Source organism: Psammomys obesus, unplaced genomic scaffold, assembly GCF_907164565.1.
Source record: "Psammomys obesus unplaced genomic scaffold, mPsaObe1.curated_primary_1811, whole genome shotgun sequence".
In the NCBI taxonomy this organism is placed as follows: domain Eukaryota; kingdom Metazoa; phylum Chordata; class Mammalia; order Rodentia; family Muridae; genus Psammomys; species Psammomys obesus.
The window spans coordinates 25,926,929-25,951,897 of NW_026593286.1; the positions used below are offsets into that span (position 1 = coordinate 25,926,929).

Sequence of the window (24,969 nt, forward strand, 5' to 3'; positions counted from 1 at the left end):
CACTTGCTGCTCTCACAGAAGACCTAAGTTCAGTTCCAGGTAACCCTGTGGGACAGCCCATAAGCACTGGTAACGCCAACTTCAAGGGATCTGACACCGTCTTCTGGATTCTGCAAGTACCCAACACACTTGGCATTACACTCATACAGACACGCACATGCATTTACATAAGTGTAATAAAAATGAAGGGTAACCTTGTGTCAATGTCGTCTTGTTTGTTTTCTCCCAGGAAATCGAGGATTGGCACTGCCTTGCTTTGACAAACGCTGCCCTGCTGTCTCCTCTGAGATCTCCAGGAACAAGCTCCCGTATGTCTGTGCTTGGTCTTATCTAGGCAGCCAGATGAAGATTACTGCCTCTTGTTTCCACAGCTGCATTGCTGAACCACCTCTCTCTGTTGGCTGAATGTTCGTGACACCATTTCTTGAAGCAGTTTAGGGGCTGAGACCTTGGACCCTGTGTCATGGAAGCTTTGGAAGTAGATGACATCAGCCCCGCCTTAGAGGTTACTGAGGATTTCTTTAGTACTTTTGACAGTAAGTTGGAAAAGGCTGTGCAACAAGCAGAGGTTTATGGGATTCAGGAAGTCCCTGAACTGGTGGGACATGAGGTACTTGGTAATATAACAGACAATGGTGCTTTGAGAAGCGTTGCTTCTCTGGGCAAGGGGAACATGATATGGGACCACTGTAAGAGCAGGCTTCTAGAAACCAAAGCTCAAAATGTCTTCCCTGCCAAAGAACAGCTTATGGTCCAGAGAGGGACAGCCCCAGATAATCTTTCTTGGATGGAACAAAAGGAAGCGTCGACCTTCAACTTTTTCAACATCTGTCAGCGTCGAAGGGACAGACCTCGTTCTGTGAATGACCTATTGGATGAGACCACAACTTTCAAGCCAGGACATGCTCGGTCGAGGTCCGACGTTACCCACGTAGACTGGCGGGTGGTCCTTAGCAGCATGCCGTTGCAGCAGCAGCAGCAGCCATCCCTTCAAGGGCCACACTTTGCCAGGCCACCTTTTCTGTTGTCTTCACCCAGTAAGGTTGAAGATGCTCAAGGAAATACAGGTATGTTTTACACCAGACTTCTGGCGAATAGCTGTTGATTTCATCTCTGTCTCCCTTCTATCTGCCAACTCTGCAGTATCCACCTCTAGCTTTTCTGACTCCCATACTTTGCTGTGTTCTTTGCTTCAAATCAGCTTATCTTCTGAAGAGGTATTTAGTGAAATTATGACTATGTTTAAGTCTCCCTTTCTAATCATCTGTGTTAGAATATTCTTACACCTCCTAGTGTAGTATTTTCCCCTGAACACTGTGCAGTACTGTTTGTTCATATAAGATGTTTTTCGGATCACGTATTGGATTTTATTAGCCTTGCTTCCTGGTAGGTTTAAGATGTGTGAAGACACAGTCTGTTGTGCAAAACTCTTCATCCAGCTGAAGGAGTCAGCCATCAATGAAGTTTTGGAAAATTACTCAGAATGAGAGATAGTAGATGGCCAACTGAAATGTTTGTTCTACTCCATGTACAAGTAAGTGGCAGTGACTCTAAGAGGACAGAGGAAAGAGAAGGCACAGTGCGCTGGGCTGCTTAGAGAAAGGTTGCAGGGGACATGAAATGTGCTGCCCTTGAAGGACATGGAAATTCAGAAAAAAAATCAGAAGATGATCATCACAATCATAGTGTGAACAAAGGTAAAATGAGTGGGGTGCAGCCTAATTGTAGGACACTTGCTTAGCATGAACAAGGCCCTGGGTTCTGTCCCCAGCCCCGAGGTTGGGGACAAAAGGAAATGGGAATGTAGTGGAGAGTAAGTGTAGTATGGGATGAGATATCATTTGGAGTATAGAGTAAGGAAACACAAGGCTTCTGCCTGTGGCGTGCCACGTACTACACAAGTCACCCTTTAAGACACTTCTTCCCTGTGATTCACAACTTGCCATTCCTCATCATCTTCTAGACTAGTGATTCTCAACAGTCCTGTAGGATAATTCCTCATGTTGTGCTGCCCCAACCATCAATTATTTAGTTGCTACTTCATTAATTTTGTAAAACAGTTTCATAAATTTCATTAAAAAATTCATTCACAAAACTGTAATTTTACTACTGTTATGAATCACAATGTAAATTAAATATCTGATGTGCAGGATATCTGATATACAACTCCCAAAGGGGTCACGACCCACAGGGTAAGAACCGCTGTTCTAGACTCTCACAGATCTTCAAGAATATCTAGCAGGGTTTTAACTATAGGAGCAGAAGGAAAGGGACATAAAGCAAGGATGTGGTGACTGAGCAGAGCCTAGGGACCCCTAGGGTCTGTATGGCTGGGAACCCTGGAAGAACTGACAGGTTTGTATTGATCTGTTATATTCATGTAATGGGTAAACTCTAACCAGAAAATTACCTCAGTAGATTATTAGAATTCACATGGCATTTTGTCATTAAGTCACCTTAACCATTTGTAGCTCCTTGGCAGGACCCAAATGAAGAGGTTATCATATTTCCAACTGTAGTTTTCCAGCTTGGTCTGGAAACAGTTTGGGCATCCTTGGTTCTTTAATGTATTGACCTTTCCCCTTGAGTACCTGAGAAACCATGGTTGTTTCTCTCTTTTTTTTTAAACTTACTATTTTTTTCCAAGATAGTTTTTTTTTTTTGTGCGTGCGTGTGTGTGTGTGTGTGTGTGTGTGTGTGTGTGTGTGTGTACCACTGGCTGTCTGGAACTCTTTCTGTATACCAGGCTAACCTTGAACTCAGAGAGATCTGCCTGAGTGCTAGGTTTAAAGGCATGCACTACCACTCCTGGCTTGTGATTGTTGCTCTTTAGTTTCTGAGTTTTAAAATTCTGAGTAATAGAACCGGGCATGGCCAGCTCTTGGGAGGCAGAGGTAGGCAGATCTTGTGAGTTCAAGGCCAGCCCAGTCTACCGAGCAAGCTCTAGGACAGCCAGAAAAACCCTGTCTCAAGAAACAAAACCAAACATATCTGAATAATACTTTATAGTGAAATATAAGCGGTGATTTTGAAAAAGAAGTTATAATACATAAGCTTTGTAGGATCAGAATAACATTTTAGCCACTGCTTAGTCATTGCAACAGAAACAGACAGTTTGGGCAGACATGGCATCATCTCACACCTTTTCTTTCTGACAAGCTCTGGGGAGCAGGCAAGGTGTGTCATTTTTTTTTTTTTCTTACCAAGTGAAGAGCAGGGGCTAGCAGGGGCCCCCAGTGCTTAGGCTGGGAGTAGAAAAGCATTCTTGTTTTGTGGCTATCACCCATTCTGGAGTACACAGTTCTCATCTAGGTGTACCGCTGTATGAATTGACTCTATGGATTTATAGGCACAGAAATCAGCCAGTGTGCTCCTGTGGTCAGGATTGTTCTTCAGGGTGAGTTCCAGTAGCTGAGCCACCCAGGGCACAGCAGGCAGGCAGTCAACCAACCTTTGGGTATGAGCCAACATTTGGAGCCTTGTCACATTTTTTTGACTGTCTTATTTTAGATGCTCATGAATGTATTCTGGAGACTGCATTGCATCACGTATCAGCAGACCAGGGCTGACTTGCAAAAGGAATGTTGGCTGAACTAGTGAAGAAAGGATGCTTCAGAGGGTCCAGCCATGGGGTATGGCTGGGATCCAATCTCATTATTACAGTGAGTCTGAGTGTGCATTATCTGAAAATGATTGCCTAATAATGTCAGGGGGTTAGGTCATAAAGTGATTAAAAAGGAACAGACCTAAGGCAAAGTGGCCACAGTTATTCCGAAGAATTTTAGAGTATGTGGTGGAGTCCAAAGCTTCCTTAGGACCAGCATCTTATTAACATCTCAGTGTCCACTGTAGCCAGGCAGCTGCACCACTCTGAGGACTTTGACCCCACCGCAAGAATGTCTGATTTCGAGCCCTAGCACTAATCATTAAGACATGCTCTTAATGAATGTAGATGAGTGTATAGATGTTCTTGCCCCCTGTGTCATTGTCATGTTATTCCCTGAGGAACAGTACTCTGATAGGTATGAAGGAATTCCTCAGAGGATAAAGGAGGTAGAGTCCTGCCATCACAGAACCAAGTCCAGACATGCTCATCTTAAGGTAAAAGCTCCAGTGAACATGTGGGTGTCAGGTGTGTTTTATATATGAACAATAGGTTATAGGCACACACGCTTGCTCCCGTAAGTAAGGACACATGGTAGATGAAGGTGAGACTATCTAGAAAGAATATTCAGCTAAGACTCAGGAGTCTTAGTCAACTCTACTCCTGACTTACTATCTCTTTATAAACGTACTGAGACAGATTAAATTATCTCCGCAGTCCTTCCCAGCCCTAAAACTGTACCATTCTCGGATGTGTTTAAATGGATCCCGTCTCATGGTTGTGTGGAAACTAATTCCTATATTCAGATCAGTAATTAAAGAGCGTGACTGAAACAAAACTATGGTTACATTTTTCTAACAAGATTTCTGTATGACTTGTAAGTCTACTGCTGCGTGAACTGTAGTGGTAACTTTTAAATGAAAAAAAAAATATTAAAGGAATCTTTTGTATTCGCTATAGAGCGCTGAAGCTCAACAAACTGCCAGAATGGAACTCACTTTTCCTCCCTGACTGTGTTAACATTTTCATCTGCTTGGTAAGGGCAGTGGTCAGCGGGCTTTTGTTTCTGCAGGTGCCGCTCTCTGGTGACCCGGTCTGCTCCTAGGCTTGTGTTTTCTTGTTCTGAGTACTTTAGGAGGTGGTCTCAAGCAGAGATTTTCTTTACGGCTAGACAAACCACTGCAGTGTAGTCCTTTATCCTGAGCTTTATGCTACTGCTTCAGTTCTCCTTTCCCCATCTTTCACTAGAAAAAAAGACAAATTTTGGGTCTTGCACTAAAATGACTGCTTTTTCAATTATGCTGGTTCTCAAAAGCCCCGGAGCCAGGAGAGATGGAAATATTCATGTGGATCTAGAATAAGTGAGGTCACCAGGACACAGTCTCTTGCTGAATTTCTGATTCACCCTCCAACAGACTAGTTAGTACAAAGAAGTTGCTAAAATAGGTCACAGGAAGTTGATTGTGTGTAGTCAGACAATTCCCACTGGTTAATGATCCCATGTTGGCCATTGCAGTCATGGGAGACCCGCTCTTCACCAACAGCACCGCTCTAAGGGGCCCGTAGGAAGGGAGTATTTGATGGTCTTTGTGGGTGTTCTCCTACTGCATTTTATTTTCTTTTGACTAGAAAAACTGGTTATTAATTTTTCAAACTGCTAGAGTAATCTTTCTAAAACACAGATCTTTTGTGTATGTTCATAGAAATGAACCATACAGGGCTGGAGAGATGGTTCACAGGCCAAGAGTACTAGCTGCTCTGGCGGAGGACCTAGGTTCGAGTCCCAGCACTCGTACAGTGTTTCCCAGCTGCTTGTAACTCCTCTTCCAAGGGATCTGATGCCCTCTCTGACCTCCAAAGGGGCAGGCACACACACAGTGAACAGACGGATATATAGGCAAAGATTCACACAATAAAAATATAAAACTGAAAGAAACAAACAGTGTTTCACCATTACTTGTGAAGTGGCATTAGGTGTCTTCCCAGCCTATCGCCAGTGCTGCTCTCTGTGGAGGCTTGTTTACTGTTTGCGAGTGGACCTTGTATTTTCTAGTTCCTGGCTTTTGACCAAGCTGTGCCTTTATGACGGGAGATTCTCCTTGTCCTTTTTGCTTTCCATAAATCCTTCATTATCTTTCAAGGGCTAATTCAAATGCCACATTGTCCCTCAGTTTCTTGCAGTTTTTTGTTTTTTGATTTTTTTCTTCTTCACTACCCCATTTTTTTCTTTCGAACACATTTTATTCTGTTGTATATTCTAGTTAATTGCTTTCTCTATGTCTCCTGCCTTAGACGAGAAGCCTTTAAAAATGTGAACCTTCTTGTAGAAAACTGTACTGGACCAAGGATGAGCATGTGGAAAGTTGAGTTCTTCGTGTGTTTGTATATGTGTGTGCATGTGGAGGCCAGAGAGCCCCATTAACTCTATTTCTCTGCCGCTCTCCAACTTACTTCCTAGAGCTGGGGTTACAGGTTCTTCCTGGAGTTACACCTGGATTTTTGCCATGGGTTTTGGGGGCTGAAGTAAGCTTGTCATGCTTCCGCGACAAGCGCTTTACCGCCTGAGCCATCTCCTAGCCCTTGTTAGGCTGGAGTCTATGTATCAGGCCTAGGAAAATCAGGACAGATAGTGAGCTGCTGTGCCCTTCCTTGGGAAGGGCTTTTTCTCTTGCTTCAGCATCCTTCATTACCTGTAGTTCTGGGTGTAGGCTTGGGCTTGCTTTGTGTACTTCATTGTCTGTTGTTCTTGTTCAGCTCACTTTTAGGCGGTAATGTTGGCTTTATGGTTGTAGCTTCTGACATTACTAGCCCTGAAAACATACACACAAGTATGTTACACAGACTGTGCAGACTGTACATTTAGGAATATATATACATATATGAGTGTAACAACAACTAATGAAAAAAGAGGCCATGAATTTGAAAGAGAGCAAGGAGTGGTATATGGAAAAGTTTGGAAGGAGGAAAGGAAAAGAAGAAATGATATAATTATAATCTCCAAAAATAAATAATTTGGATAAAATCAGTACAGAATAGCTATATCTTCTCTTCTAAAATAGAAATGGCTTCTGTTCTCTCTCCTTACCTTTTGCTGTGTCAAGTTGAATAAAACTTGTTATTAATATTCATAGTAAGAACTATCATTTAATAAGAGTTAATTTTGCACCTAGCCCCCTACTAAGAAGTGTTCATTCATTATCTTTTTAAATATTTATAGTAGTTTAATATAATGGGTTATGGTGACCTGATTCTACAAATGGAAATAGAGACTTAGACAGGTGAACTTACCCACAGCCATCTGGGTAAGACTGGGACCCAACTATCTCTAACCCCAGAGAAGACATGAGGCAGCTCTATTACACTACCTCCTAACTCTAAAAATGTGTAGGACTCATCTGCTCCACCACAGGTAATACATCCTGCCTGGATTGAAATTCTGAAGATTAGAGTTCTACTTTCAACTTGCCCACTTTGTAATATCATCCTTGCCAAGTCATTTCCTTCCTTGACCCTCTTTGCAGTTTTAAATCAGAATGTTTTCAAAAGCAATGAGCAGTGGCACGTCACATAGCCTACAACTGTAAGGCCATTAATATGTTCTCTTCTTGCCAGTTATTCAACACTTACTTGGTGAATGTCAGGCACTATGTGCAGCAACAGTTAGCAAAATCCCAGAGAGGGGCTGGAGAGATGGCTCAGAGGTTAAGAGCACTGGCTGCTCTTCCAGAGGTCCTGAGTTCAATTCCCAGCAACCACATGGTGGCTCACAACCATCTATAATAAGATCCAGTGTCTTCTTCTAGCGTGCAAGTGTATAAGCAGATAGAACATTGTATACATAATAAATAAATAAAAAATATATTAAAAAAAATTCCAGAGAGAGACGGTCCCAGGGCCTCTTATCTCTTTGTTCTGTTACCCTTAGCATATTAATGCTGTGTCTTTTCTCTGCTTTTTCATACCGCAGAGCTACTGCAACCTCAAAGCTCATTTTATGTGTTAACAACCATGTTCCGAAGGAGGAAACATTGTTCTTTCAGGGCTCTTTCCAGTGGCTCCTAATAGCATCCCAGTCTCAGACTGGGTGGCATGCACTCTCCAGTGAAGGACAATAGGGTATTATTGTAAGTGGTTTAAACAAATTTACGATGTTTTCCTCAGGCCAGGGGAGAGGCCATGTCCCCTGAGCATATGCCACCATACCCAAACAAAATATGGCTTTTCCTGGTAAAGCATTTGACAGGTTTGGCCTTAGCTGGAGTTGAAAGGGTGGACTTTTTAGGGTTGCTCCTGGCTCTTAGATTTCTGTGATTCTCCAAGTTATACAGCGATGTGGTGCTGGAATGCCAGTTGCTTTAAAGTCTAAGTAAGGGAGATTGTTTTATGTTTATTTTCTTTAGATTAGAGAAGCAGAGCAGAAAGCTCGCTGTGGCATGTAATGACATAAAGTTTATGCTAGGGATTGTTAACTAGGTTAAAAAGTTGGGTTTATGATCCCCTAGTCAAATTTGTATCAAAGAAGAGAGATTTGCCTGGACTGAACTGACTGTGGCTATTATAGCCTACCACAAAGATTAGTATATCCAGCTCATAATTCTTTTCGAGCCTATGCAGGTGACCTGCCTTTCTTCTAGGTTTATGAGGGAGAACAAATAAGATGCCTGCCTTTTGTGGGGACAACAGGATATCTGAGAGGAATGCTGGTAAAAATCCAGTATTGATAGAGTAGCACAAGTCAGAGGACTCGAACCAGGCCTGTGACTCATTGCAATGAACATTCACAAGTAAAAAGTGTGGACAACGGGGTATACTATGGGACACACTGTGGCACACTACAGCTTCCACAACAAGATTTTTCTTGTTGTTCTATTTGCTTGCTTGCTCATCTGTCTATCTATCTATCTATCTATCTATCTATCTATCTATCTATCTATCTATCTATTTATTTTGGGGGCAGGTTGCAAGGGTAGAGGGCAGATACCAAAGGACGAGATGAGTAGGATTGGGTGCATGATGTGAAATTCTCAAAGAATCAATAAAAAGTTTTAAAAAAATAAAAAGAAGAAGCAATGGGGGAAAAGGGTCTGTGGGATAGTGTCTCTGTATTATGATGGGCAGAGGTGTCTTGGCACTACGGAGCATACTTAAAATGGTTCCCACAGCATCCCTGCTTCAAATATTTCACAGGAAGTGCATGTGATCCTGTTAGTTTCACTTCTCTCCTGCCCCTGAAATGAAGAGAGCAAAGATTAAAATGTGTTTTTCCCAGCTTCCGCCTTGAACACAGTTGAAAACTATAACATGAAACAAATAGAGTTGGCAGCTGTGTTTCATGGGCTAAAAATTACAAAGAAAAGAATAACGTTAGTGATGTAGGATCTAGAGGGGCCTTTAGGGAGGAAGGAGTGTTTTGGCTGAGGTTTGAGGGCTGTCTACTAACAGAAGGTGGAGAGAGCATCACACATAGAGGGGGATGGCCAGGGAGCTAACCCGCACCCAGATAGCAGGGTTTGAGTTCAAACCAGACACATGGGCTGAATGTGGTATGTATCAAATGTCTTTCAAAACACTGAAACTGTTATGAGAATTTAGATTAGGATACTTTACAGGAAGTCTGGAAGTTGACAGGAATGAAAAGTGGGGCTATTCAGCCACTTTTTCAGCTATACCAGCCACCTTCCTGGTAGCCATTCGTGCCCATATAAGGGGCCACCAATTAGGTTAGTTCTCTTGGCTTTCATTTGCATGCTCCACCCTGGGAAGGAGGGGGTACTTCTTGACAAGTTTAGGAGAGGAACTAGGTAACATGTCTCACAAGATGCACCAGTTGTCCCAGTCTGCTCCAGACATGCTTCTGCCTTTCCATCGGCCTTTCAGGTGAGTCCCTCAGAAAGGGGAGGGCTGTGGCTGTTGTGGGCTATAATCCCGGGGTTGTGTTTGCTACAAACCTAAGTTGCATCCTCCAACCAGCTGATAATTTTGCATGTTATCTTGTCAGGCTCAGTTGGTTTAAATCTCAGGTGAGGAAAAAGGATGAAGTTTATTGGGTCTCCTCAGGCTTCTGTGGCACATATAATGGATTGATGGTTAAAAAGAACTAGAGAAGCAAACTGTGTTCAATACTTCAGGAGGCTATGATAGAAGAAGCAGATTTTAAGGCTAGCTTGGTCTTCATAGCTAGACCCTGTCTTAGGAAGAAAGGAAGGAAGAGAAGGGAAGGAGAGGAAAGAGCGGGGAGGAATGAGGAGGGGAGGGGAAGGGAAAGGAGGGGGAAGGTAGATAAAACTGTTTGGGAAGCTCTGCTAGTCTTTGTCACATGAGGTGATGACTTAAGTAAGAGTGACTGTGGCAAGGAAAAGAAAGTGGGATCTGTGAAAAGTAGAACGGGATCAACTTGGGGATAGAGGGAATATAAACTGAGAAGGAAAGAATGGCCCACCGTGTGGAGTCCACTTCCCCTTTTGTCTTCTCTGAATAACCAGCTCCATCTTCTCCATTGCTGACACTACTTCCTCTTCAAGACTCTCCAGATCTCAGGTGGATATATCTTTCTTCCCTGACCCCACCAGCTGTACTTGTTGAAAGGTTTTGAGCACTTTGGATTTCATAGTGTGGACACTTTCAGACCTATTTTCTCTCCGCTACTGTGGGCTATCAACATAGGAGATTCTAGCAAAGCTCCGCATAGATTCTATCAAAGTTGTCTATTGATACATCATACAGATGTTAGTAGAGACAGCCCCTGGTGCTTAGGAGAAAGAGATTAGGATTACTGCCATTGTAAGAGGGAGTTCTTTAGAAAATACAGCAAGGAGGAAAGAGAATGTTTCTTTTATTTGAGTGTAAGGCGTAGTCTCACTAAGGTGAAAATGAGAGTGGGGAAGATAGGAGTGGATACAACATAAAGCATTGGAATGGAGGGAGAAATTCCAGAAAATATTGCAACCTCAGAGGCCTTGAGGCTAGAACGTACATGGCTTATATAAGCAACATAGGAAGGATTGTGGATGGAGTAGGAGAAATGATGAGAGACGTAACAGAAGTATCAGAGGTCAAACAGTACCCCACAGAACATGGATTATTGATGTAGGATTGTAAAAATAATATCATTAATTTGAAAGTTACGAATTTTGCCTTGTGGTAGTGGCGCATGCCTTTAATCTCAGCATTTGGGAGGCAGTAACAGGCAGATCTCTGAGTTTGAGGCCAGCCTGGTCTACAGAGCAAGTTCCAGGACAGTCAGGGCAAACAGAGAAACCCTGTCTCAAAAAAAAAAAAAAAAAATTAAAAAAAAAGCAACCCCCCCCACGAAAAGAAATAAGGAAAAAAAAGTGCTTTTTTTTAGACTAGACATACATTCTGAAATATTTATAGTTGAAATGATATAATGCCTTTAATTTGCAAAAATTCTAGAGAAAAAAAATGAAATAAATCAAGATTTGGAGAGAGGGAGAGGTGACAAAACAAAACATAGTAGAACTTGGTGTGTGTGTGTGTGTGTGTGTGTGTGTGTGTGTGTGTGTGTGTAGAATGCACATGTATTCATGCATGCATGCTTGTGGGTGCACTTTCTTGTGTGTGTGGAAAGCAGAGACCAGCAGCATCACAGGCCTTCCTCTGTCTCTGCTCACGGAGTCTGGAGCTCACAGTTAGGGCTAGATTGGCTAGCCTGCAAGTCCTCAGGGCCTTCCCCTCACCAGCCCCTAAGAGCAGGGTTACAGGTCTGCACCCTGCCTGGCTTTCCCTGAGTGCTTGGGATCCAAACTCGGATCCTCATCTGTACTTTATCTACCGAGTCATCTCCCTACCCCAGTGGTCTTCAAATCTGAAGGAAGAAAGTTCACTTTCTACGAGCTTTTGGAATTTAGCTGGGCATGGAAGTGCATGCCCTTAATCCCAGCACAGAGGCAGGTGGATCTCTGTGAGTTGAGGCCAGCCTGGTCTACAAAGTGAGTCCAGGACAGCCAAGGCTACAGAGAAACCCTATCTCAGAAAAAAACAAAAACAAAAACAAAAACAAAAAACAAAACAGAGAGATTGAAAATTTCCATAATGGAGTATTGAAGGGCAAGCTTGGGAGCTTGAACTAAGAAGTCTGGCTTTTTAGAATGTTTTTAGGGTTTTGGCCTGACAAGAGATATGGAAAGGGTTACGAGAGACCAAGAAAGCATAACTTGGAATACTACAGATAGCCAGGAAGGAGGCAGACTGGATCTTGGTGAAGGTGGAGGCCATGAGAATGGAAACTTTTTGGAGAACTGATGAGGAAATAAAGGTGAAAGAGGAACTCTGGTGGGTCATGCAGAAGTGAGTCAGGGGCCCTGCTGGGAGTGTTCTCTTTTGTCAGTAGTGATCCTGATTCCAATGCTCTGGGGATGGCCAGGAGGAGAGGGAAGGGACCTTCATAGCCCCGGCCTGACTGCACGCAGGGGTTCTGGGCAGCAGGGAGTGCAGGTGCTGGGCTTGATTGCGTCTTAGTTTTGTTATGAAGAGTTTCTGCAGTGGTTTCATTATGAAAGTTATGGTTATGGTGACTCACTTAGATCATGTTTCTGCATCCCCCCCCCAAAGGGGGGGAATGGTTTAACTCCTATTAGTGATCCTATCTTAATCACTTATATTCATTAAGATTGAAATTCTCTTGTGAAATTGAGCACTTTAAAATAGATGTGTAAATTAAATGAATTAAAATGGCAAGATCTAGGGAAAACACCAACTTTGGCAAAATAATGAGTTTACACACACACACATCTTCTAACTTGTCAGTAGCAAAAAAATTTTAAAAATAAACTTCAGATCCAATAGAAAGTAATAGTAGCTAGAAATTAGACAGTTCTCCAGCCCCTGTAATTACAGTTGGTTAAGCCTTCAAGCACAAAATTTAAGAAAATATAATATAAACGTCTTGATCTGAGAAAAAAGTAGGTGCCCCTGAGAAGCTTCCTGCCTGCCTTTCCTGGCTTTGTGTGTTTGGAGACAAGACTTTTTACGGTAGCCCAAGCTGGCCTGGACAGCAGTGCTCCTGCTTCACTTGGTGCGTGCTGAAGCCTGGAGGAGAACAAAGATAGAGTCTTATTGGGTAGGAAAACAGGGTTGGAGCACACTTCATCTTTAGTAGCCTGGACATTTCCTAGTGAAACTTCTTATCCCTTCCACCTGACCTGTCATCTGATCCCAGCTTTTACCTTGGAAAGGAGTGAACATGGTTTGGTATGCTGCTCGGCCGAGGCACAATTATAGTCCAACCTGGAATTCCCTGAAGCTGCGATGAAAAGCTCTCAGGAAAGTAAGACAAGGAGGTTGCAATCTGTCTAAAAGCAAGAAAGGTGGTTTCTGTTTTACTCAAGGACTCCTGGCTGAGCTGCCGGGTCACAGGAGGGATGAGGAGGGCACACAAGCCTAAGTCTGATTGTGGAGAAGGCAGCCTGATGGAAATGAGAGGGGAGAGGTGGCCGCAGTGCTGCTGACAGCCCTGCCTCCCTCCTGCACTGTCAGGAGAGAAAGATGCTGGAGAGGAGGCATCCATTATCTCCTTCTACAAAAGGATTAGTGTGGGTTTTGAGAAATTAACGGCTTTTTAGTTACCGCAGAAATAGTAGTGAATTAACATTAGGACCAGAGATGTAAAGCAGCTAAAATAGGCCTTTCTCCACCTCCTCTCTCTCCTTTCCTCAGTTGGTACTTTAACCCTACCTTCCTTGTTTTCTTCCTTTTCTCCTTCCCCCCTTTCCACTTTCTCCCTTTCCCTCCCTCCCTCCCTTCCTCCCTTTGTTTTACCCAAAGCAGAAATCATCCTCTTTTCAGGTTTCTTCAGGGAATGACTCAGTTTGTGGCTATCTATACAATGTATCACCAGAAAGATTAAGAAACAACGTAGACATTAAAATTTCTACCAGGTCACTTTTTTGACTGTTCTCTCACCTGGATGCCCTTTCATGGCAGACCAAGATCTCAGGAAGTAAGGCATGGCAGTGCTTACCTGTAGTCTGAGCAACTAAGAACCTGGGTAGAAGGATCTCAGAGAACCTGTCTCAAGAAATGAATTTCCAGGAGGTTTCTCTAGTGACTTTTATTAAAGTTCTCCATGGCATCCAGTTTTGGTTCTCACAGAGGGAGATGCTGTGACTAGAGCAGTGTGCATGTGGGGAGGGAGGAAAGAGGACACGGAGGGCAGTATGTCCCCATGCGCTAGATACTGTGCTAGAAGCTTTATTTCTCATTCAACAAGAATTTTCCTTTTTTGTTTTTCTTCTTTTTTTTAATTTATTTGAGATAAATACTGGCTTTGTGGTGCAGGCTTATGGCATGATACTCAGTGCGGAGCTCTGTGATCCTCCTGTCTCAGTTTCCCCAGTGCTGAGATTACAAGTATATACCTGTACCCACCTTACAATATTATTCTTACTAACGACCTGCAATTGTATTGATAAGGTGTTTTCCTGAGTGCTGTGCTATAGAAAGGAAAAGAGAATTCACTCCATTAGCGAAGACAGACTTTAAAAAACAAATTTAAAATATTGTTTATTTGGACATTAAATAACTTATGATAATATAGTCTTATAAAAGCCTTTGATAGAGGAATAACATAGTAGGGCCAGGAGCAGATTAGATAGGGGAAGGCAAGGGAAGTCAGGAGGAAAGTTAGGTGTGTGGTCACTGCCTGAAGTAGTGGGATGGAACCTTGTAAGCCAAGGGCACAGCGTGTAACGATAGTCTAGTCACACTCAGAGAAGAAACAGACCCCTGAGGTGAGACCATGAAGGTGATGTTCTGGACTCAGGGTGGAGATGGTGCCAGATAGAAGGTGCTGTCGTGAGGTTTGCTGGGCTTGCCTGAGGAGCAGGAGTTTATAAGCAGCAGAGTTCACATCTGTTCTCCCCTTCTGTCTGTAGCAGCCTAGGAAAAGACAAGAGTATGAGCAGGGAAATAGCTTGTGCGGCAGGAATGTTCTTTTGTACTTTGGGACTTACCTAGAAAGGAAGGAACCTGGCAAATATGATCCGACGTACAGGGCATATGTGTTCTATGGACAGCTTTCCCAGCATTTCTGTTTGCACACAGGCCTCTGCATCACATTGACATTGCATATACTATTGTACTTGTTCGTTCGTCACCTTGGGGTGAGAAGTTTCCCCAGATATATCTTGCCAGTTATGTCCCTGCCCTGGAATTTTATTACGTTGCCTTATCTGAACCAGAAAGATGTTATCCCCTATGTGATTGTTTTCATGTACCTGCCTTCTCATAATTAATTATTACTTTGACTTTTCTTTTCTTCTTTATAGAACATAAACAGACATTCCCAAACATACTAAAGAAGGGTTATCTGGAGATCAGGAAGAACCATGACAATTACTGGCAAAGCTGTTATGCAGAACTCTCACCTTACAACTTACACTTCTACAGCCTCGATAGCAGCGGGAATCAAAACCTGTATGCCACATATCAGCTTTCACACTTCCAGAGCATATCTGTTTTAGGCAATCTTGAGGCCAGGATGGTAGACACTGTTCTTTATGACAATTCTCAGCTGCAGCTAAAGGCAGAGTCCCCGTGGGAGGCATTGGACTGGGGGCAGAAGCTCTGGGAAGTTGTGCATGCTGCTGTGCCCAATTACATGGGACGGCAGGATGAGATGGCAAACTCACCGAGACTTGGTCACGATGTTGACTGTACACAGAGCCACTGTTTACAGAAGAGGTCCAGCGGGGTGCTGTCGGCCCCTGTCTTGGGTAGCCCCAAACAGTGCCAGAGCATCCTCAAATCAGGGACTCTCTACAGGCTGACTGTCCAAAACAACTGGAAGGCATTTACCTTTGTGCTGAGCAAGACCTATCTTATGGCTTTTCACCCTGGCAAGCTAGATGAAGATCCTCTGTTGAGCTACAATGTGGATGTGTGTTTGGCTGTGCAGATAGACAACCTGGATGACTGTGACTCTTGCTTTCAAGTCATTTTCCCCCAAGATGTCCTCCGCCTCCGTGCTGAGACCCGGCCAAGGGCTCAGGAATGGATGGAGGCTCTGAAGACAGCAGCCAACTCTGCGAGGAGTTCCGAGCAAAACCTGCAAGTCACACTGAGGAACAAACCGAAGGATCAGATGGGTGGTGCTGAGCTGCGGAAGAACAAACGCCAGTCAGTGACCACCAGCTTCCTGAGCACCCTGACCACTCTGTCTTTGGAGCGAGGACTCACTGCGCAGAGTTTCAAATGTGCAGGTACGGAGTGCGTGTCCAGCCTGCGGCTCGGCCAGGGGCTTTCCAGGTCCTACATGGGGTTCCCTTTAAACGTTCTCGTACAACAGTCACAGATGTTTATAGAAAGTATCGCTTCTCTAAAGTACACTTCATTAAGAAAATATGCTGGGTTCCAGGCCAGCTGGGGCTATGAAGTGAAACCCTGTCTCAGAAGAGGACAAAGAAATCTAAGTGGCACGCAGGAGACTAAGTCAGATTAGACCGCCCTGAGCAGAAGGCTAGTGTGGGCTACATATCGAGTGTTCGGTCTGTCAGGCTCTGCAGTGTGGGACCTTGTCTCAAAATAACCCAACCCAAACAGAATCTATCCCTGCTAATACTCTTTGTTATTATAAAGAGAAGCAGTCATGAGGTACCCCAGTGAATCAAAATGACTTGGCCAAAGCCTGACCAGACTGGAATTTAGGCTTCCTGAGTCAGCCATGATTCCATTTCCTCTGCCTTCTAGAGTAAAGATCATTGTGACTATGTGTGTCACAGATTGCTTCCTGACAGAACTTCACATCCCATTTAACTATAGACACTCCTCAGGCACGGCAAATGTTCCTAGCGGGCAGCTGAGGTTGATCATAACCTTGTCAAATCCTGTTTTGGTAGAATAAGTAGAAAGTCAGCATTGAGGACATCGTGGAGGTGGCTGAAAGGAGGGTACACAGCTATTCGCAGATCATGCCTGAGTCTGCTTATTCCTCTTCTCGCCTCCTCCAGCATTGAAAGAGGAAGAAAAAGGGGTGGAAAGACCTCTTCCCTAAACCAGGTCTCTCTACTTTAAGCTAAATTAAAATTGCCTCCCTTTCACTAAACCCTCAATTTTGATGATAACTTACTACAAAGACAGACCTAATTCGAAGCCTAATTGAGAAGTTTTAAATTCTAGCTTTTTAGATTTAAGTATAAGTATCTGTGTAAAAAAGAACAAGGACCTCCCCACCAGCCAAGAGCAGGTTTTCTATTCTGTTCTTGCTCCTGCTCTGGGAAAAGCAAATGGGGAGGTCAGAATGAAAACCTACACTTTCAACCCAGTGTAGTTGACGGCCACCTTTCTATTGGACAATACTAGACTTTGAGGAGGGTCTCAGTGACTGTGCAGTAGGAACTTAGAGGTGGGCCTGGCAAAAGGAGACAGTCTGAGCCACAAATACCAGGACAGCCCGATGTAGGGGTGCGCACCCGCAATTCCAGCACTTGGAAGGCTGAGGCGGGAGGATTGCCAGCTTGAGGTCAGTGTGGGATATATCCTGAAAACCCGTCTCAGAAAACAAAATAATTGAGGCAGCACAGAAGACACAGGAGGCGATACATGTGTGTACATTCGACAGACCAGATCTTGTGCTGAATCAGTCAGCTACTTTTGGAAGGGTTTCGATAAGAAGACAATAGTTTTAGTAGTTTGGGTTCATTTAATTTGTCTTTTTATTTATTCTAGAAATTCAGCATCTTATTGGTGGCATATGTTGTTATATTTTGGAATTCAGGCATTCAACAATACTTTACTAATTGCTTACAAGATAGGTATCCTGAATTCTTAATATACTTGTGTAACGTTAGATTGCTGTTAGGGTCAATAAATTTCTAGTTATTGGGAGATGGGAGAATAATCCAGCCATGTTCTCCAGGCAGTCTTACTGGACTATCTGCTTTGTAAGAGAATGAAGAAACCTCGGGTGGCCTTCGAAGGCTGTCATTTATTCCCACTTCTCCCCTTTCTCTGAGTTTGCTTCCCAATTTACTATGCATCACCCATGTTTTGAATGGCATTGAGAAAAGGGAATGTTGTAGAGCAAAGCCAGTGCATCTGAAAATTGGAGAAATAAAAACAGGAAAAGGCAAGGAGGGAAGATGAGGCTGGGAGAAGGAAGCTAAGTGGAAGAGGAAACGTATTACATAATGGGCAAGAATAGAACTTTTTGGCAGCATCAGCCAGTTCCCTGTGATAGAATGTCTGTCTTGGCTGTCTAAATTTGGTGCTCACTAAATCAGGATTGTTGGAGGATAGTTGAGTAGGGGGAGCAGGGGAAGTCAGGGCACAGGGTAACAGGTAACGTTCATTGTTCTGCTCAGCTGTTACTTCATGCTTTGGCTTGGCACTCCAGTGGTGTTCAGGTGGGTTTCTAATTTGGGGTGGAGAGAATGCTAATTTACATATGTATTGTATAATGTATCACATCCCAAAGTAAAGCCAATTCTGTTTCATTGCCCCTTTTGCATCAGACAGCATGGTGTTCAGTCGCATTATATGTGTGGTTTACAGGCCTTTTCCTTCTCAGTACCAAATGAGGAAGGAATATTAGTTTCCTGCCTCAAGTTGGAAATTATTCTGTGAGTCCTGTAGGGGGCAGAGTCTCAAAAGGAAAAGAAAAGAAAAAAGAAAAAAACTTGTTAAAAAAACCTGAATGTGTGTGGTTTTTTTTTTTTTTTTTTTTTTTTTTAATTACTGGGAGGCTGTTTGTTATATCAAAGATTGTCATAGCAGATGGACCTTTAAGTATCTGTGTTTCTCACAGGCATTGTTAAATCACTTGCTCTGCTTTTTGTAATTGCGTCATCCTCCTCATGACAGCAGACTCAGTGAAAAAGCAGCTGCCTAGCATGCTTGCCTTCCTGACTGTCCATCAGTCCAGCACATTGGGATTTATGTATTTTTGAAAAGCAAGTTCACAGACTTTCATGGCTTTAGTGTATCTCTTTAGACTGTTAAGTTTTTAATTAGTCCCTCCTCTTTAAATATTTTCGACAAATGAGTGTTAAGTAGAAGGTTGCACTGAGTAGGCTCTTTATTCTGATGTCATTTGGTCACTATTCAGAGGAACCACAAACACTGGCTTCTACATATATAAAATGGGACAGTTAGCCTTATTTCACTAAACCCTTACTCTAAGTGAAGAATTCTTAGATCTTTTAAATTTTAAAGAGTACCTACAGAGGAAATGGAGCATGATCATACCAGGATGCCTGTGGTTATGGTTTTGAGCCATAACTGCATATTTCTTGGCTTGTGCTTAGATTTAGGATTGGTATATGTGGTTGTGTATGATAGTTGCATAGCTTTCCCTCCAGCCTGGTGGCTGCTTAGGAAACTCTTACTACAGGAACCTAGCCATGTTCATGCCTTGCAGGGAGTCCTGAGCTTGCCAGTCCAACTTCCTGACATCTGAAAAGCCATTTCTGGAGGCAGCTAGGAAAACCCAATTGCATTTATCAAAGACTTACATTGGTGACTGCCAGATAGCAGCCACGGCAAGATCCACAGACATGATGGCCACATACCAGATTCCAGAGCCTTCAGAGGCGGTGCCAGGTAGGAATGGAGGAAGTCATTTCTGGCTTCAATAAGGCTGAACTACGTGCTTGACCATGACATCACAGAAAGTCCAATTGTAGAGCAGCACATGCTGGACAAGGTGTTTCAGAGCTGTTACTTGGGGATGCTTTAATATGGCCCCCGTGGAAAGCTTCTGCAGTAGAAAATGAGGTGTGCTTCTTTAGTGAAACCACGGGCTGGAATTCAGAATTGTATTTCACAATGAGGAATCTGTGATGCTAAAATATTAATGCTTAAAAGATGATTATGCAGCTTATTAAAATATTTATGGAGTGCATAGCCATAAATCATTCTAAATTTGGTTATTCATAACTGCCATGTAAATTAGACTATAAGACAGCATGCTTGTTTTCTTTAGGAATTTGACATGTGCACCCACTTAGCAGATACATGGTTTTCTTGGTATTAGCTCATAGAGTAATTGCCCAGCAATCAGGAAACCTAGCAGTTGAGTACAGTAATTTGAAGAGCCTGTGACTTTTATAGGTGTGACAGAGATGCAAAGCTCACCTTCAGCAGTGTTTCTTGTGTGACTGTTTTGGCCCACTCAGGGCAGCGCTCATGAGTGGAACTGAAGTTGAATGTGTGAAGGGAAGAAGAGAGGGATTCCTCCACCATTTTCCCTCTGCTGTTTTTATGGTTTTGCTCCCTGGCTGCTGTTTAACCTCTGGGGATTGCTGTTGGTGATTGTGCATCTAGGGCATTAAGAGCTGTTACTTTCCTTTTTCTTCCCCTCCAGCTTTTGGGGGGGGACTCAAAGGGGGAAAAGTTTTGCTGTGAATTCTTCAGCCATTTAGTGCAAATTCCTGTAATTACCGGCATTGTGTCTCCTCTGAATGGCACATAATACAGCAGAAGCCATTCCTAATTGAGACCTTACAGGAGGTACAAATCCCCTCTTTGTTCAGCCTGACAAATTAGTGCCAGAAAGTGGCAGGGTCCGAGTGGGAATCAAAGGCAAGAAACACAAAGATGAAACTTAAGGCTACAGTAATAACCCTCTCTTGTCCTGAAGGGAAAAAAGTAATGACCAGTGAAAAAATGGTTTTTTTCTCTCTCTGTGTGTGTGTTGTTGTTGTTGTTGTTATAAATTCCCTTGACATGACAGCACCTCAGGGCTGTTCTATTTATTTAGTAAGAGTGATTAAATAGTAATGCAACAGGGCAGCCCATTGTTTCCCTGGACGCCCCCATCTCGCAGACCCCTGTTTCCTTGGCTAATTGATTGACAATGAACCTCTGAAAAAGAAGTTTGTTGTTAGGACCTGGGATGTGCGCACCCTGCACCCTGGTGTGTCTCCGCATGCATGGCCCGTTTTTGTGTGAACTGTACTCCAGTTTTCCTGTGCCTCACCTTACCCCTTCTTTCTCCCTTTGCTCTCCGTTGCCTTACTTTCTGCTCTTTTTCTTTTACCCTGAAACAGACAAACAGGTAGGGAGAGTTAGAACTGTAGTACAGGCTTTGGAGAGCCTGTACTTTGGGGTCAGCTATCCGTTCCTGCTGGGGTAAGACAGAAAACAGTAGTCTGCGGTGAGAGCAAGGGAGGAGAGGGATTGCTGGTGCTTTATGGCGCAGAAGCTGGTTTTTAATGTGTAGGAATGGCTGCTTGGAAGTCGTCTTTGCTCTTAAGATTTCCCCTATCCCTGAAATTCCTTGTTCAATTCCTTGAAGGGGGAAAAAATCCTCACACCAATAGCATTTACATGTTGGGGGAGGGGAAGTTTGGAGCCAGAAACAAAACCTTTTTTCAGTGGCCCTCAATTCCTGAGAAACCAGACTTGATTACTTGAAGATCAAAATCTGGCTGTTGGTGGTGTAACTCAGTACCTCAAGGATGCTGTAAGCTGTGGGAAGATGACCAAAGGCCCCTAGGCAGATAATTAATAGCCCCTGGTTATATATGCTCAACTAGCTAAGCTGAAGATAAATCCCTAATTTAACTCTGTTACAGCTGCAAAAACAAATCATTTCAAGCCCCCAGGAAAGCAAAATATATTAAACAAACACTATCGACCCCGCTAATACCACATGGCATTTCATGTGATAAATGAGGGCATATTTCTGGCAAGTGCCTGTTTTATGACATCGTTTAGACATAAAGGATACCTTTACCCTAGCAATACAAGCATCCCTGATAGAAAGTATAGAGAGGTTAATTATTCATTCAGTAGCTACCAGTTTGGAAGTAAGCAACATTTCTGGGTTGGGCCTCGTTAGTTACTTATTGGCCTGCAAAGTTACTTTAGTTACTTAAATCCTGCAAAGTGGTAGTTGTTGAGAACTAGACATTGATTCTACTTAAAGGAAGATTGCTTGGTTCCTAGGTGAAAGAGGAGCAAGCAGTTGTGTATTTTGCTCTTAGGAAAAAAGGTATAAAAGTGTTAGGGAAGATTTGTTTTTACCCTGTGGTGAACTGAAGTGGCAGGTCTTCAAAGAGAATGAACTTGGAAACCAAAAGAAAGATATTTTTCTTTGTGTTTACTCTCCTATACTACTTCAGGTCTTTCTCCCTTTTCGTAGGAATAGTAATGAAGTGAAGATTTATTTGAGTTCTGTACAGGAAGGTAGAGAATTAGAGGAAGAAGAGCTAGGGAGAAAATGCAAATACCTACTTCATGGCTTAGAATCAGCTTGCATAAACAAGAAGCACTTAATCTGTTGTTGCCTTGTCCTGTTGCCGGTTCTGCCCAGTTCACAACCCCAAAAGACCAGGAATAAACAGACTCCGCTGTAAATACATGAGGTTCTTTTTGTTGTAAATTACAAATCAATACAAGCTGCAGCTTGGGCCCACCTAAGCGGTGAGAGCCTAGAGCGCTGTGCTTAGGTTAGTTGGGTGATTTAAAGACTCTGGTGCATCCCAGCATGCCCAAGGCAGGGGCAGTTCCTGCCTGGCAAGCATCTATTGGTCAAAATGCTACATTTTGAATTGATTGGCTATAGGAAGGTCCCCAGACCATTAATGACCTGGTGTCCCTCCCTAGGGGGATGGGCCAGTTTCCTAGCAACTGTATCTCTAGTGGGTGGGGAAAGAATGCAGTAAGGTGGTCCTTCCCCTCAGGGCATTACTGGACTTCTCCACCCACCTAGTTTAAGCCTTAATTAATAATAGCTGCTAATTTTTAATTTTTAATCTCTCATTGCCCAAATGATTTTGTTACTGTTTTGGGTTTAGCTTCTTCCACGAATAAACGTGAGATCACTAGGATTTTGTGTGTGTGTGAGAGAGAGCTCACATTTACATGTCCATATGTGCACTAAATGGCTAAATTTTATTCTCTACTATGAATATGACCATGAAGTTTGCTGGTAGTAAAAAAAAAAAAAAAAAAAAAAAAATCTGCAAGTGGAATTTTAATTTGAATGTTCATGTCAACAAATATTTAGAATGGGAATACCCTATTTATTTATTTAGTTAAGATTTTATTAAGCATTTTTATGTATCACACACACTCTCCCAGAATCCTTGGGACATATAAACAGCACTCTAGTGCTGTGCCCTCCAAAGTCGAGCAAAAAACCCCTCCCTCAAAAGGCATGTAAAGGTGTTCGAGGGAATGCTCCAGAGAGTGGGTGGCCACTGACTTGTGCCCACTGCTCCCTTTTCTCTTGCTTATGCAGGAGAATCCTTGTTGTGATTTGAGATGAAGAGTTAAAGCGGCCTCACTTTCTCTCTCATTTTAGACTTTGTTTTTAACTTCTAGGAAAGTCTCCTTGGCTTTTACTACATCTAGCAGAGATAGTACTGTATGCTTGGTATGGAGTAGATGCCATGTAATGCACAAGAAAAGAGTAGGTATGGCCTGGAAGGCCCAGGACTCTGTAGTCTGTTGAGAATGCACAAAGGAATATGAGGCTACTAGATACTAGGTCAGGCCACTGCTGTGCAGTGCCTACTGTTTAGAAAAGCATCTAGCCTAATCCCCAAGACCATGAAACTTGGCTTATCAGAGCTTACAGTTATGTTGTTGTGTGAATGACTGGCAGTTTTACCCAAGCATTGCTGACTGATAGGTCCATGTCAGTCTAAAAGGTTGTCAGGGAAGATTTGGAGTTTATTAAGGACAAACACTGGAGTTCTTCCTGCCTGGGTTTCCAGTTCTTCTACCTTAAAGTTCTGTCATGCTGGATAAATAACTTCATTTCTCTGTACCTTCATTTTCTCATTTCAAATGTGAGAACATTAATCACGTCCACCTTACTACTTTGAGTGTAGATAATTTGAGGGCTTAGGACAGGGCATATAGTAAGGCTGGCTATTATTAATGTTTGCCTACCTATGACAGCAATTGCCCATAAGTGTACATACCAGAGATACACCTATTACAAAACTGAGTTGGATCCCCGAAACATAGAATGATAGAATTGAGCAAGTCAAGCTTGAGAAGTGACTGAAAACAAATGAGATGAGATTCAGAGTGACAGGTACCTGGTCCTGTACTCATCTTAAAAAAATTGACCTCAGAGATAGAGGGCAGAGGAAACTCGACCAGCAGCAGTCCGTGTGGGCATACAGATAAGGCAACTGGAAGCCAGCATTGGGTATGCTTTGACTCCACCAAAAGCATTTACAAAACAAGCCCCAAAAGAAAAGATATCTGGCTGATAGGACAGCCCAGCTGGTTAAGGTACCTGCTGCCAAGGCTGCTCACCGCAATTAGATCTCGCAGCCTACACAGTGGAAGGAGAGAACAGACTTCTGCTCACGACAGTGACCGTAGCTCACTGCCTCCCCACAGCCATCCCACATGAGTGGACACATAGAAAACAAACATTTTAAGAAAGAGATACCCTTAATTTCCCTCTGTCCTGGCCAGACCACATCTGGAATTTTCAGTTATGGATATTGCTTTTTAAGAACAACGGGTATCTGTTGAGAAAGAACATAGTGAGGACACTAAAATCAATATATACATGTGACTAGAAGAGGGAATAAAATGTTAATGTCACATCTTTGAAAGCTGCCACTTACAAATTAGGCGCATTCAGTGTAATTCTATTTGACTAATGTAGTAGAACTACCTCAAGTGGGTTGGACTTTCTGTGGACAAGGAGAAAATGAGCAAAGGACTATCCGGTGGGAAAAGGAATCCTTGAATTTCGATGTCAAGTTACTTTGAAGGCTGGAGAGATGGCTCAGAGGCCAAGAGCACTGGCTGCTTTTCTTGAGGTCCTGGGTTCAATTCCGAGCACCCACATGGCAGCTCACAGTGGTATATAATCCCAGTTCCAGGGGATCCAGTACCCTCATCTGAATTCTGTGGACACTTGGCACACAACTGGTGCACAGATACAATACACCAAAACATTATACACATAAAAAAATAAAAATATTTTTTAAAAAGATACTTAGATTGTCTGAGAGTCTTCTTATCTGCAAGACAAAGAGACATATTAATTTAGGCCTTCTGCAAGTGTTTATTGAGCCCCTACTAGGTCCTAGGCACTGTGCTTGGTACACAGAGAACAAGACAACCCTATTTTGTGTAAGTAATTATAACACAATTAAATAGAATTCTTTAGTTCTCTGTCTAAGCCCCCCACCCCGGAATGTTCTTGCTCTATACTGTCTCTTTTATCTCTTGTCCTGTAAGTTTTTGAATGTCTCTAGTTTAGAAATAAATGAGATTAATGTCTTTCGTTTAAAATCTTATTCAATAATACCTTTTTTCCTTTGGTCAGAGAGAATGTATGCCAGTAGGAATATCAATTGACTGAAAAGGCGGATGGTGGCAATCCTTTTCCTGGCTCTGATGTCCATCGTTGTATAAATTACTCTACTTTC

The 24,969-nt window shown here is 42.9% G+C and overlaps 1 protein-coding gene across 1 annotated transcript in view; it reads left to right on the top strand.

Moving 5' to 3' along the window:
• The window catches only part of Plekhm3 (pleckstrin homology domain containing M3), a 163,638-nt gene that overhangs the window by 18,951 nt on the left and 119,718 nt on the right, over positions 1 to 24,969 (top strand). The window contains exons 2-3 of the mRNA XM_055616780.1: positions 230 to 1,067; positions 14,890 to 15,822. Coding sequence (XP_055472755.1) covers positions 464 to 1,067; positions 14,890 to 15,822 — 1,537 coding nt within the window. The 5' untranslated portion in view covers positions 230 to 463. The remainder of the gene's footprint in view (positions 1 to 229; positions 1,068 to 14,889; positions 15,823 to 24,969) is intronic.